The sequence below is a fragment of the Empidonax traillii genome, unplaced genomic scaffold (genome assembly GCF_003031625.1).
Source record: "Empidonax traillii isolate 1590-97213 ecotype Southwest subspecies unplaced genomic scaffold, ASM303162v1 scaffold416:size516265, whole genome shotgun sequence".
NCBI lineage: Eukaryota > Metazoa > Chordata > Aves > Passeriformes > Tyrannidae > Empidonax > Empidonax traillii.
The window spans coordinates 174,353-189,665 of record NW_020955609.1 but is presented as its reverse complement, the minus strand read 5'-3'; the positions used below and the strand labels follow the sequence as shown (position 1 = coordinate 189,665).

Sequence of the window (15,313 nt, the reverse complement as noted above, 5' to 3'; positions counted from 1 at the left end):
GGCCATGAATACATTAACAAGGGTTTGAGAAATACTGAACTGGCACAGTGATCTAGCAAACCTGGAATCAGTAGGGAGAAAGGAGTTGAGGCAGGTTTTTTGGGAGGGAGGAGACTGTAGCAGGAAACAGTTAACCAGAGAGGTGAAAAGGAAAATCTAAAAATAGAAAGGGAAAAAGATAAGACATAGGAAAAGTTATGAGAAGTCACACAAGTCCTGTGAGCAGTGCTGCCTGCTGGGTAGTCCTGCATTTGATCAGCCCAGTGTGTGTCAGGACTACTAACCAAACTTGTAAACATACAATGTACATATCAAACTTTCTTCTGCAATAAGGAGGAACCAAGTGGAGCAGAGGCATTTTCCCTGGCCTAACAGGAGAACATCTGGATGGGGCAGATTGAACATTCTGGCACAACTCCAGCACAGACTACATTGGTATTCTCCCAGTAAAATTAGCCATTTCCTAATTACTTTCAAATATCCATACAGATATCCATACAGTAAAAGTTTGATTACAATGTATTTACATTCCCATGTAGAGTGTTTTCTACCAATGACCCAAGATAAGAAAAGGTAGACTTAAAAATATCTGTTAATCACTCCCTTTGTTCTACTATTTTCACTTTCAAGCAAAATGCATCAGATTTCCTGTGCATTTGCCATGACACAGTTCTTTCTTCTTAAGCTAAAATATTCCCATCAAATTTCAGGGGAAAATAACAAAAACAGGGCTTAAGTATAACCAAATCAAACCAAGGCACAGTTCAGAATCCATAGGCCATTGCTTCCCTAGCAGCAGCATTCACCACCCTGATCAAACACCTGTGCTCAGTAAATTTCCAACATCCCAGAAGCAACAGCAAGAACTACTCTGCAGGAAGAATCCTTCTAGCAGACCTAGGAGGTTCAGAGACCTGGATAAGCCAATAGATTACATCTAGAATGCCAATTCTTAATATTTTTCATTATTATCCATAAGAAAACATTACTTTGCCCTTACAAAGTAGTAAAGCACTACATCTACTGGCTAACTTCAAGGAAATCTCTTGCAATATTTAGGGATTCATTAGAGCTCCTTAAGCTAAGTTCATCCAATGCATATGAATGGGTGATCTTCCTTAGGAGGCAGGAGGTACTATTCACTGACAAGAAAAATGATCCATCCAGTTTTCTACTCATGTACCAGTCCATTCATCTAGTCCAGAACTACATCAATATGAAGATGTTGTGGGAGACTGTGATGCTAAACTTGCTTAAGTCAAAGCAAATGACATCCACTGCTCCCCCTAAATATGAATGAATCCAGTCAACCCAGTCATCTCATTGTAGAATGTTACCATGTTGGTCAAGAATTAAAATCTCTGCTACTCCTTACACTTTTTTTGTAAAAGAACTTGGTATAAGCATAAAAGGTAAAAGCACTCATATTCTCTGTGGTCATCTTTACCAGAAACATTAAACTACCAGAAAGTCTTTACTCATATATTTTCTCTGAAGTAGCATAAATCTGCTAGCAAAATGGAATATTTTTGACACATGCAATCACATGATTAACACTTCTATAGAAGAACTGCTAATAAAATTATTACTGAGAAAAATAGATGAAATATTTCTGTGAGTCAGGTTCATGGGTAATATGTTTCAGTTTCTTTTCATCTAATTTTAATTTTTTCTGAAGTTTAACATCTTAATTCCTGGAAAAAAATTAATGTTCACATTAACTTGCTGAGATTATAAAATTTAATAATGAAATCTTAATATTTTTTTCTGCAGAAATTTCATAGTGTTCCGTATATATTCATATATATAGATATATACAAAATATGAGGGTAGATGAGGTATAGATATATATGATATATATGTATAGATATAGATACATATAGATATATATGAGGTATAGATATATACAAAATATGAGGGTATCTCAAAATACAGTATGTTTAAAAATAGAAAAAAAGTATTTCAGAAAAGCACATAACCCCCAAACATAAACCCCCCAAAGAATGGTTAAATAATGTATTCAAATAATGTTGCTATTTATTCTATTTCTACAGTGTTGGGAAAACCCAGTGCATACAGTTGAAACTGAGATGTGCTATTTAGTAAAAAAGGAAAAAGTAAAACTTTTTACTTGTTTAATATTTTCTATTCTGTGAAGCCTATTCTTAATAACCTCTTGCGCTATATTGACTGATGACAAATGTACACTACAGAAGATCTTGTTGTGTTACAAAGTGTCCACAGAAGACACTCTGTACAGTAAAACCAAACGTAAGATTCACTTTTAGAAGAGATGTTAAAAATATAAAGATGTTCTGAAGTGACTTTGCTTGTAAACATAAACATGAATATGTACTTCAAAAACTGGTGAATATTAACCTCTTAGAAAAATAAGTGTAAGAGAAAAAACTGAGACGTTTTCTAGGAAAAGGGAGTGATTTTCAGAGTTTCTAGAAAGCCTTAAAGCCACATATACCTCAGATTTAATGTTGACATAATTAAGGCTTTAGTTCCTCAGCCTTAATCATACTGGTTGTTTTTTTTCTGATCCCAGGATGTGTAAGACACTCAAGACTTGTTCCAGCACCTTATTGATGACAGTGGAAGGCAAAGACTATCAAGAAGAAACTGGAGTCTAAAGTTTTCTCTTGACGTATGAAAAAGTGAGAAAATGAAAAAGAGCCTAGTATTGACTTGAGCTACACAGTGAAAAGGACAGGTAGCAAACTCACAACAGAATAAAGTGAAAAACACCCAAACCCAACTATACTGTCCAGTCTAATATAGTCAGGGAAAGTCACCGTTTCTGATCCCTAAAGCACATGAGAAGTAAAATTGCCTTGTAAATATGTTTCAGTAAAGTGATAGAACCACCAAAAAGGAAACTGTTATATTGACATTTTCTTGTGATATACGTCCACATTTTCCAGAATTGCACCAATTCCTTAGACCCCTTAATTCCCAAAATGGGTGAAGAAATCTGTATTCTTTGTTCCTATTGAACATTTGAAATTACAATTTATTAGTCTACATTTATCATTCTAATTTATTGACTCCAATTTGTTTAAGTTTATTTTGCAGTCTGCAGATTGATAACGTAATTATCTACAGATTGATAACTGGCAAGGAGTCTGAATTTATTCGATTGCTGGTGCAAATGCCACAGTTTCCTTGTTTATCTGAGGAGATTGTCACTAGTGCTACTATCTCAGTCACTGATTACTGATCATCACTGACTGAAGCAGTACTATTCCCATCTGGACACAAGCTCACCTTTTTTTTGATCCCTGCTTAAACAGAATACACAGCTTTATAGTTAAATGACAGACACCTTCATATCAGGTAACATAAAAATGTTGGAAATCACCCCTGTACACATATACAGTAAGAATGAAAAAAATTATCCCTGAATTAAACAAAAAAACCCATATCTATATAGTGGCAGGATAATTTACCAAGGATAATTTAACCAACCCTACTTTGTAGGAAATAATTCTTACAAACCAGCAAAGGAAAAAAAAAAAAAACACAACAAAAACAACAGCATCAAAGACATCCAAAGGACAAAACGAGAACATAATGTTCCTATGTGTGAATGTAATGCCACAGTCAAGGAAATATCAAACATTAATCTACAGGAGACTGGGAACTTCAGTGATAAGATATACCCTCTGTTTCCTAGTGATGAACAGCTCTGCTCAAATCTTGTATCTTTGGTCAGGATACAGATAAGGACAGCAAACTTCTAGCATAGCTTTATACTTGAGTAAACTAAACATTTTCAGCAACATTATTTTGGTCCCTGAATTTTGTGGGGTTGTATTTGACACATTACTGGGGAGGAAAAAACAAACAAACAAACAAAAAAAAAAAAACAGACCAGAAGTTAGTGGAATTTAGCATGCAACCAAACTTAATTGAAGTAAGAGAAATACTTGGACTTGCAGACTTCAACATTGACTGGTTAAAACCAGAGCACTGGGTATTATAACAAGCACTTTAACTTCTAACTTTACACTACTTTTCAGGAAAAGCATTTGAGGAGGAAGGCTCCCTCCCAACACCAGGTAATGAAGAGAATTAGTTACTGTAAATGAGCACTTCCACTGCGACTCAGCTAAACACAACTTCTCATATCCTTTTTAACCAACAAAAAATGAGAACAATATGTAGAAGGTAACTGGAAAATATTGCATGAGAAAATAGTATGGACAACAGAGGTTTACATGGGGAAAGAAGATGGATTTTACTTTTACCTCCAAGCTTATTTTTTCAAATCACAAAGTCAGCAGTGAAACCGGTACTGAGTGTTGTTTCTCCAATTTAAATGAAGAACTGAACTGGACTGAATGGAATTGAGTTCAACCTTTTGGTAAAAATTTGGACTCGCAATGGAAATTGCGATTTAACATGCCATCACTTGTATGCCACATTATTAGATTGGATCTTGTGTTCTGAAACAAATGAGATTATTTCTAAGTTTCCTTTGTCCCAGGGGAAAAAAAGAACATTGAAACAAACCTGTAGAGCTCCTGGTCTCACCACTGATTCAAACATCAGGACTTCATTGCCTTCAACAAATTCAGGACTTTATGCTACATGTACAAGGGGAACTATTTGCATGAAACTCTGGCTGTACTGGATTGGAAGACCTGTGTGTGGTATCACAGAGACAGAAGGGTAGCAAAAATGCATGGCAGGTCAGATATGCAACAGAGTTTATAACATCTCCCTCTCCTTCCCTCTTGAATTTATACTGCTGATAGATGCAACAGGTATTAAGGAATCCCTCCCATGCAGTAATCCTCCCTTTAAAGCCCTTGGAGCTTCCTTCACACTTACCCATCTGACTCTAATGACTCCACAAAACAAGTGTCTGGGAGAAAGGGTTGCAGAGTCTCTGTCTAATTCTTGTCACTTTTATGAGTGTGATAAAGGAAATGAAAAGGAAGTATGATTTTCAGAGGTGATGGATTCTCTCCAGTGTCTCCATAATCAATTTAAAGAAGTACGTGAAAAGTAAGCAGAACAACTGAAGAGGACTTCCAATAATATTTACTATTTCTATAATTCTATTCTCTCTACAGGTATGGGAAACTTTTCCCTAAACTCATAGAGAGCAGATGTAAGTTAGTACTAGAATCAAAATAGAACATGACCCCTTTTATCTGATGATAATTTTTTTCAATTTCTTAATATTCAACAATCACAATTTAATAGCAAGCTACTTTTCAAAGTACTTAGTTAAAGTGCAAAGAAACAGAATGGGGACAGGCTCTTTCTAGATCCATAGAAAGCAGCTTGAACAGAAGCTTTTCAGAGAGCTTTTGCAGCTAATATATGTTGGAGGATCTTTTCATGCCCAGACTATACAGGGTGATTCTTTTCCTTGCTTTAAATCACAAAAGGAAACCACGAGCAAACAATGGTTTTAAAAAGTGAAACAAAAGATAATTCAACTTTATATACAGAGTTTGTTTGCCTCCCTACGCTGCATATATGTGTATATACACCCAAAAAAAGACTTTTAGAACAACATATACTGATAATTATCAAAACTTGTTAGTAAAAATGACAAAAAATTGGTTGTTACTTTAGGTATCTGAGAACCCGTTTCCTAAAAATTATCCTTTCTTCTATTTTTTTTTTTTTTTTTTTGCTACATAGCCATCAGGTAGATGTGTTTATCACTTCAATATCTGTAATAAGTATTGTACATAGGTTTCAGTAATGATTCCACAAAATAAGGTTTCCAGTATCTCTCTGCAAGCCATAATATGCAATGAAATGTCTGTTTTTGCTTAAATTGCTCTGTTTAGGCAGTGTGACATTATCATATTATCAAGAGTATGTTTAATCTAGTATGTTTAATCTATCTTTCAAGAAGATGGGAATATTGGCTGTAAGACACTGTAAGCCTTTACCTCATTTTAAAGGAAAAGTTAAAGATCAAAAGTACAGAGCATAAATACACAAAGCTTTGGCACTTTGCTTCCATTTCAGCACTCTGCACTGACCTCTACTGGTTACTCTATCGTAGCTTTCATAAATATTAAGCAACCCACTTTTATTAACCTTTTGCATTCTTTTCTTCAAATTCAGGGATACAGCAAGTTGTATACAACCCTGCTAACTTTTCCCTGACTGAAGGTCAAAAAACAATCAAGCTTCCAGCTATTGGTGGCAGTTTATCTGTGGTGGACTAGACACTATGAAAAATAATCTGTTAAAAAAAACCCACCTAACAATATATATACAGTTGTAGAAAGATACTAAAATCAGAAAACTCTCTTAACACATTTCTTATTATGACTAACATGTCTCATTTTTTTATTCAACTGCTATCTCATGTTTCATGTCACATTAGATGTTTGCTTTACAAAATCTTGTTATGTATTGTACAACACCAAGCATCTGAACAGAAGTATTAGTGCAACACAAATACCAAAGCTGTGAATATAATTTTACCATATTCAATCATCCCCATTTGACAAACTTCTGCTTCACAGAACACACTTCTCTCTAGAAGGTTCTTCAGGTGAAATATTTGTTTTAATTAGGATAGAGCTTGCAGCTTTTTTACCCCACGCCAGTGGACAGAATACAGCAGCAAGTTTGACATTATGAAAGTATCACTGTAAATGTTTTGTCAAACCAAAGTCATTACTCTGTCTTACTAAGAACAGTGACGCGCTCAACACTTATTTTATACCACTAAATGTAGTTCAAACCATCCATTTTCTAGCTGATCACAATAAGAACTAGTTCTTTATATGCCTTACAGTAAAAAGCAACTCTAGTTACTCATAAGTAAATGAGCAAACTTTTCCATCCTCCTCCACCAAAGAACACTTTCGTTGTCAGCAACACCCAAAACTTTCCAAGTTTAAATCATATTTTTAGATTTCTTTGTTATGCAAGTCTTTAAGTATGAATAACAGTTTTACATATCATGAGAACTTAATTTCCTCTCACTGCTCTACAAGTTACTCCAAACAAATTTTTTAATTTTTTTTTGAGTCACCTGTACTGGTCAGAAAAAAACAATGATTATTGACCACAAAAACAATGAATCTGTTCATACGGACAGTAAAGCAGATCACGTATTGTTACTTCAAATTCAGAACAGCAAGATGTCTATTATTCATGAAGATATTTTGTGTAATAACACATTTTTCTTTCATTTTTCATGAAAACCTCTTTAGATCCCGAACATAAAAAAATTACTCAGATATTCAGCATGAATCTATAATATTTTATACTGTATAAACAAATATCTGAATCTGACTTTTTTTTTTTTTTTTTTAAATCATCTTTTCCGACTTGTGGAAAAAAAAAACCCTCCTATTTCTCTTCTTTCTTTTACCACAGTTGAACCTCTTCGCATCACTCCCCCCTGAGACTGCCAGTGCATGGAGCCACGAGCAGTGCACCGGGGCAGCCCTGGGGAGCCCCTGTGGCTCAGGGCTCCCCCCAGGCAGCCGCGGCAGAGGTGCCGGTCCCCCCGCGCCCGCCCCGCACCACCCCAGCTCTGGCCAGCAGAGGGAGGAGAGGGGGTGCCCGCACCGCCCCACATCCCCCCGGGCACCGCAGCCCCCTCCGCTCTACCGCCAAGCACAACGACAAGCGGCAGCCTCAGCTTCAGTGTCTGTGATAAAAACCCACACCTGCTCCTACCCAGCAAGTGCAATGATTCTGGTTTTTGTCTTTTTTTTACTTCTTACCTTCACCCAGTGATCGAGGATGGGTGTCCACAAGGTTGCTGTCACCTGGTCTTGCTGGGTTTGCCACCGCTCCGACTCTCACACTGCTGCTTCTAGGACTTGGATGAATAACTGGATTTGATCTGCTTATTCTGTTCTGTGTTAGAAAGAAAATATTTTGATGTTCTGTCACTAGAACTGGGCCTTTGCTCAGTGAGCAAATACATAAATGTCTGAGATCTGCAAATCAGCATCTTTTTCCGTAAGTGGGAAATAGAAAATCTTGATAAGACTTCCTATAACTTACAAAGTAGTAAAAGACATTGATTTTCACTGAACAAGGTGTTGACTGGATCACTGTGAAACCATCTTCTTTCCAAGAGACATTTTAAATCAGTGCTTTTAGTCAGCTCTATGCAAAATATTCCACAACAACCCCAATAACTTTTTTCCTTACCTCTGGTATCCCAGTGAGGTCACATTCTGTTAAAAACATCCTGTCAAGCTTGGTACAAAAGGGCTCCAAAGAATCAGAATGCAGAAGCTATGCAACTTGCTGACTAACTTTGCTCTGTGTTATTTACCAACCACACAAAGAAAATGCTGTCTATTCAAAACACAGTTCAAAACTCTCTTCACAGAAAGTGAGTGAACAAACAGTCCCATGTCCGATGCTGCAGTCACATCTCCCATGAGGCCCGGTGATAGCTCTGGGGCATGGAACGGAGTGACACCACCAGCAGTCACTACAAGGCACTTTTGTAAACAAGTTGTGTGTGTGTGCAGAGGAGGAGGAGGAGGAGGAGGAGGCGGGTATTACTTTTTCTCTGTCTTAAAATTATGTTTTATTAGCTTTATTATGTTGAAGCAGAACTTCAGTCTTGCTTAGTCTGTTGGGTGTATTTTCTATAGTCCTTGCACAAGATTTTCCTCACTATAACTTCTATATTCTTCTAGAAGGGATCTGAAATGAACACATGGAATTTGTGCAGGATCTAAATTTGGAACCCTCTAGCCAGGTTAAGCAGCAGAAGCTAGTTCAGGCTCTTCTAGACTTATCACAGAAACAGAGAGAAACTCTGTGACTTACTCTACTTTCATGTCAATTAAATTTCCAAACACGTCACACTTTTTGCATTGATTTGTAAAGAAATAATTCTCAGTTATAAAAACCATACACAAGATTCAAATGTTCATTATTCCCATAACTCAAAGTGAGAATTCTGACCCAACTTTATTACTTTACTTCGTTGTGCAACTGAGTTCTTAAAACATTTTGGGATTTCTCTAAATATCAGAGGAACTTAACCATTTCAATTTGGTAATTTCCAGTGTTCCCAAAATCGTAAACCTGCTTCACCCACTTTCATTATTTTAAACTCGTCTATTCTTTGTAAACTCTTACCCTACTATTTACAAAGTCACACCTTGGCAGAGAAGTAGAAATGTCTTTTTCAGGTCGCTGTGGGAAAAGGATCACCGTATAGACCCAGCACTCTCAGTACTGACTATTGGCCTCTACTCACACCAAGCCACTCCACTGCTTTTCTTCACACTCACAACAAATCACCAACAACTGTTTCCAGGTTTAGAAAGATAAGTAATTTTTCTTATTATTCTCTTTTTAATTTCATTCTTTAACTGTCAGACCATATCTTTCTGCTACACAATCCAAACCATCCTCACTTCTTGTCTAGAAGGCACCCTCTCCCGTGTTTGATTTTTTTCCTCTTAAAAATTCCCTAGTAAATAGTTTTCTTATGTTTTCAAAAGTCTAAAGACAGGTATTATAAAACACCTGTGGTGTATGTGAGAAGAAAATACTAGACATGGTGACATTATGTTGTAAAATAAACATGAGTCTGCATTTCCTTTTGTGTGGTCTGGATCTGCACCTTTATAAGCTTTCACAGGTTTGTGATGTAGATTCTTCCAAATCTATGTTCCAGGAATAAGGATTTTTCTAGGTATGACATAAAGCACAGTCAACTGCTGATGTACTTCAACAGCTGAATGGTTCATGATCAATAAGCAGATGCCAAAAGTATAGCTTTTAAAATGCTAAAGTTTTCTAGAAATACACAAAACCTTAAAAAACCTAGCTATATTTCTTTTATCAATAGCTGAAAACAGTGCCTTTAAATTAGGAATAGTGCGCAAGTAAAATTGTCTAACTCACTCTCGGGATTTTTAAAACATATATGACTGTTTCTCAATAGCCAGCAAACCACCAGTCTTTGGTCAGTCTGCTGTTGTGCTTTGTCAAGCAATACCATTCTTCAAAAGCAATCACTTACACAACACACCAGTTCCTATTACTTTTTAATGTAGACTTTAAATAACACTGAAACTAATAGGAAGTTTTCCACTGATTTTTGTATATATTTTTTAAATCTTTAGTCCAAGTTTACCTTACAAGCTCTTCTCATCTCATTAAAATTAGCAGGAAATTATAGAACAGTATATATATATATATATATTCTTCCTTTTTCCCAATAATCTCACTTTTCCACTTAATTATCTGTATCTCAGGAACACATATCCTGCCTACTAAAATACTGCAGTATACAGTCGATTGATTATTTTCACAGTATGACTATGAGGTCATAAAATTTATAACCCCTGTTTCATATACTGGGAAAACCTGGGTTAGGTCTTCCTCTTAAGCTTTTTCTGAGCCCTAGTACCTATTTTTGAATAGGTCAAGTGTACACAAGATCTCATGTATAGAAGATTGTACACAAGAGCTAGGTCTATAAAACATCAAGCCTTGTAAGTCCAAATATCTGACTGACTTTTTTTTCTCTGTTACTGATCCTGAAACAAAATTTTGAAATCTACACCTTGATTTTATAGGGAAATCTACCAAACTATGTGAGTCAAAGGAATTTAGCAACTAAGATATGTTTAGATCACTCTCCTTATTCCTTATTTCCTATTATTACAAGATAACTTTTTTTTTTTTTTTTTTTACTTTGATAATCCTTGTGGAAAAATCATCAATACTGTTGTAAGATAGGAAAAAGAGAAAATGTATTATAGAGACAGTTTCATGTTTTCTTGTTTTGTGCTGTGGATTTCTACCCTTTGATGCATCTGAGGTTACGTGTGCTAGAAACTCTTTTTGTCAATTGTAACCTGACATTCTATGTCCCTCACATAAAATGGCATTAACTAAAGGCACTGTCCTTCCTTTGGAGCCTGACTACTGACAGACACCTGTCCCCTTAATTTTTAAGATTTGGGCTATTAGTGACTCAATTCAACTGCACAAGGAGTTTCGCGTTGTTTTATTTATGAGTCTCAAAACTGAGACAGCAAAGTCAAGTTCAGATTCTCAGAAGTTCCTCCTATCTATCCTCCTCTTTCAATCTACTAATTTGATGAAACCAGATGCAGTCTATGTGCATACTTTTCAAAAACTACTATATAGTTCAATCTCATGGGGAAAGAGGGTTAGAAAGTTTAAGTTGATGTCTATTTGCCAAATATAGGTCACATGGGAGCTAAAATGTGATCCTAATAATGCATTTAATGGCAAAGACTCTTCTCTCTCTCCCCAACAACCCCACCAGGGAACTGAGACAAAGCAAGATTGATACCAATTCTGCACACAGAGGAGACCTAGTTGCAGTCACCAGCCTCATACAGAATTCTCTGGGGATGACAAGCAAATGAAAATAGAAGGGGTTAGATTGAAAGAAAGGAACAAAAAACTTTTTCTGGCTATTCACAACATATACCCATCACTTAAAAAAATAAATTGAAATACACAAAAAAACCAAAATTCAGGCAATTCATGGAAAAAAGATTGAGTTAGGTGCATAATAACTCCAGGAGCAATGTTGGATACCAACCAGTCACATGTTCCCATCAGGTGCTTTAAAAAAATAAAACAAAAGAAGATTCAAAAAAATCCCATGCTTTCTCCTTTTCCACATAATCACCATGAGTTACTTTGGTGGGATGCTGTAGAGAGGGGTGGGGGCAGTGAGGTGAATTTGAAACAGATAAAAGCTGGGTAAGCCACTCCAATAGTCAGGTTCATGCAAAAGTGCTTTACCAGAAACAATGCTGGTGATGCTTTTGTTCTGGTCTTTTACTAAAGCTTATTCTGGCCTTCTGATGTGCCTCCTATAGGTTGCCTTTGCCAGGCAACTGTGTATGTGCTCACAGTCCCAACTGCTAGCATCACATTTATTTATTTATTTTCAACCCAAATAAACTCTTAATGGCTTAACATAAAACATTTTGATTTTTTTTTTTTTTTTTTGAAGCACACTAAATAATAAAAAAGCCAGAAGCACAATAGGCCATAAGGGAATGAAAGGGATGATTGTTCAAAGCCCTATTAAAAGGTTTGTTGCTTTATTTATATATTTTTTTAACAACACAATTTCAGAGCCTTTTAAAGAAGACTCCTCCTCCACAGTTGCCTGCCAAGATAGTACTTAGCTGAGGGAGGGAGTGCCTGCTCTTTAAAAGATGATGGTATCTATTGGAGAGATAGGAGAGAGAGATATATAAAAAGGCTTTTCCAAAACAGTTGTCCAGAAGGGTCAGTGAAAAGAAACAAAAGGTATGAGATGGGAATTAAATGGAAAGAAAATGAAGTAATATTAAAACAGAAAGCACTGAGAAAGAGGAGAGGTTTTTAAAGCACAAATAGTTTTATAAAGGTTGTTTTAGTTACTCTATCATATTAACCATGGTCTGCATTTAGACATCTGTCAGATAGTAATTGTGAAGCACTTCACAGAAATCAACTGTGAAAGCCCTCTTTCATGAGGTAGGTGAGAGACAGAGACTGACTTCCATGCAGGCAGAGACTATACAAGACTTGTTTCCACAGAAGACCAGAAGACTCTTTGACAGAATACCATGTTGCAAAGCAACAGACACAGAAAGGTTAGTCTACCTCTTGGTGTACTGCATTATTTCATTGCAGGCATTAAGTAATTTGTCTGGGTGGGAGACATGTCAAGTGCAGTCAAAATATGTGGAGATACAGCTGAGGTCCTTGTTCACTCTCCTTTTTCTTAGAAGCAAATATTACAGTCTAGGTCTCACTCTTAGAAAAGTACCTCCAAAACCTGTAATTGTTTGAAAACCTGTTCTCTCAAAATGCTGTCAGTATGTGATCACAGATGTGATCACAAAACCCCCAGGTAACTCATGTCAATCTCAGTAAAAGCTGCCAAATGAGCTGCTGCATTCACAGTAGGGGGTCAGTACAGTTGCCATTGGTGGCATGTCTGTGGTGACCTCTGGTGCTAGAGGATGGTCTGCAGTTTGTTCTGACTGGATTTTTTTCCACAGCTCATGAAACCACTCCTGGAAATTAAAAATTATGTATCTCTGTTTCAGGTATAAGAAATTCCTGTGCAGTTAGGCAGTGAGTGTGAGGAGCTTTACCTTTCCTAGTGGGCTACAATCAGATACATCAGCTTGCACTGTCAGAGCCATTGGGCTCTGAGGCAGCCTACATCACAGCTTCCCATCTGTTAAGAGCAAGAGAGAAACTGATGCAAGAGGTTGTTTTCATTGTAGCTTGGATGCAGCAAAAAAAAAGCCCAAATCCAACTCCCAAGGGCAGTTTTATTAGAAACACTTCTGCTTCAGAACTGACATTTCATCCCGTGAAACTAAAAATAACTTTAATTGTCTTTTGTTTGTTTTCTGATATGAAACACTCATTTCAGTAGGAATATCCAAATGAACTCGGCTGAACACATTTGAAGATGTCAAACCAAGGCACTAATCTGTAAGGTGGATCTTATAGACTGAGGTACAGATAAATTCTTCAGCGATTATTCTTTTACTTAACAGGTTATTTTTGTCTAGGTTTGATTTTGTAAATATCCCAGATTCTGTGTTTCAGTGTGGGAGAAGCAAAAGCCTTTGAAAAGTGGTGTACAGTGCATCTTTTTGCATGACCCAACTCTGAAGCTGCTAGCACAGATCTGAGTTCTGAGATCAAACCAGGGCAAACTCCAAAGCTGGTGTGTTATTTCAGTTTTCTGGGCCTGCTCACAGGAAAAACAAAAAGGATCCATTAAGTTATTTGTACGCTGGATGTAAACAGTGTAATCTTTCCTAAAGGAATTTTAGAAAGTGTTTGAAATAATCCAAGGTTAAACTAATCTATTTAAAAGAATGTGTCTTGTACACCAGAGTCATGTAAAATTTTCTTTCTTGTATTATGCTTTTTTTTAGTGAAAGAGTAACTAAACCGTGGTATATGGTGTGAGGCCAAGCAACTCTTTGAAAAATCCATTAAAACTAGTGGAAAGAGAGAAAAATGAAACTGCATCCAGCAGAAAGTAAAAAAAGATTTTGAGTCCCTGAAGGAAATCTATGTTTTATGCAGCATGGTCAGGACACTGCAATTGTCTTTTCACCATCCTGAAAAGACAATGGGATCCTTGTCACCTGAAGGAGTTGTGACCTTTGTTTCTTGCCAGCTGGAAGGAAGGAATCCTAGCAATGCATCCCTCACCAGTGTCAGAGGAGGCAGAGCAGGAGAGGCACATCACTGGAGAGACTTAGAAAAACTACAGCTGAAGAGACAACAGTGATGACTGCAGTCACAGCCTCCTATAGTAGCGGATCAAAGGTGCTATCTCTCAGTGCTGTAAAGATTCACTTTGTTCAGTGGTGCTTCAACATGCTTTAAAGTATAAAGCTGTGTGGAGAACACAGTGCATGGTTTTCCCCGTTAATTTCCAGACAGGCTACTTAAATCCATTAGATATCTCCAGTGAATTCTGTGAGTAGAGAGTGTTCATGGTGAAGATGTTAATTTCAGAATCCTGGTTTTAAAAAAACAGTTTGTGTGAAGTAATCACAATTTAATTAAACACAGTATAGGAACTGCCTTTGAAGTGCCATTAGCAGGAGAGAGACCGTCTTGCTATGAAGTAATTGGAGAGTCCCTGAGGATGAAGGGTCCAACAACTGACCCACTAGATGCACAGAAAAGTCTCGTGAGTTTTACAGTGCTAAGATGTGAGGATGATGCTGTTTTTTTCAACTAAAGAGAAATCCCTCCCTTTTGAGTTTGAGAAAAGCTTGGGCTGCCACCCAGTGGAGACAGGTACCAATTTTGTACTGATTTGGCTTCCTAGTCACAGTAGGATAGTCAGCTCTCTAGCTCTCCAATAGTAGAAAAAGGAACACCTTAATGATGTCATTTCTTAGCGCACACCAGTTATTCTGGATCAATATATTCCATCTAGAAGTTCAAACTTGACTTTTCTAAATGCCAATCTAGGATCTTAGACTGAATTTTTGCCTTGCATATTCGCAGTAGTAATTTCTATAGGGCAAAAACTGATTCTTGAATAAACTTCCTAAAGAAATTAAGCAAAATACTTTTTATATTATTTTTTTCAGCCATAATATAATCTTTATTCTACATTTTATTTGGCATTTTCATTGCTATTTATGAACAAATATATGGCTTTTACACAGATGGGATCATTGCAATGTAATTTTACTAGCAAAATATGTACTATAGAAATATACATCAAGAATGGGAGCCCCCGGTGGTCTAGGGGAAAAGACACTGCACTGTCACTGCAGAGACCCGGGTTCGATTCCCGGTCGGG

General features: G+C 36.7%; 1 protein-coding gene across 4 annotated transcripts in view; it reads right to left on the bottom strand.

Annotated features, from left to right (window-relative positions):
• The window catches only part of ST18 (ST18, C2H2C-type zinc finger), a 186,444-nt gene that overhangs the window by 159,467 nt on the left and 11,664 nt on the right, over positions 1-15,313 (bottom strand). For 2 of the 4 annotated variants that reach the window (XM_027894101.1, XM_027894106.1), the window contains exons 1-2: positions 8,161-8,408; positions 7,725-7,860 (exon numbers count right to left, since the gene is read on the bottom strand). In XM_027894101.1, coding sequence (XP_027749902.1) covers positions 7,725-7,860; positions 8,161-8,199 — 175 coding nt within the window. In that variant the 5' untranslated portion in view covers positions 8,200-8,408. Of the gene's footprint in view, positions 1-7,724; positions 7,861-8,010; positions 8,064-8,160; positions 8,409-15,313 lie in introns of those variants that run through there. The other 2 variants (XM_027894105.1, XM_027894102.1) reach the window with 2 other exon arrangements.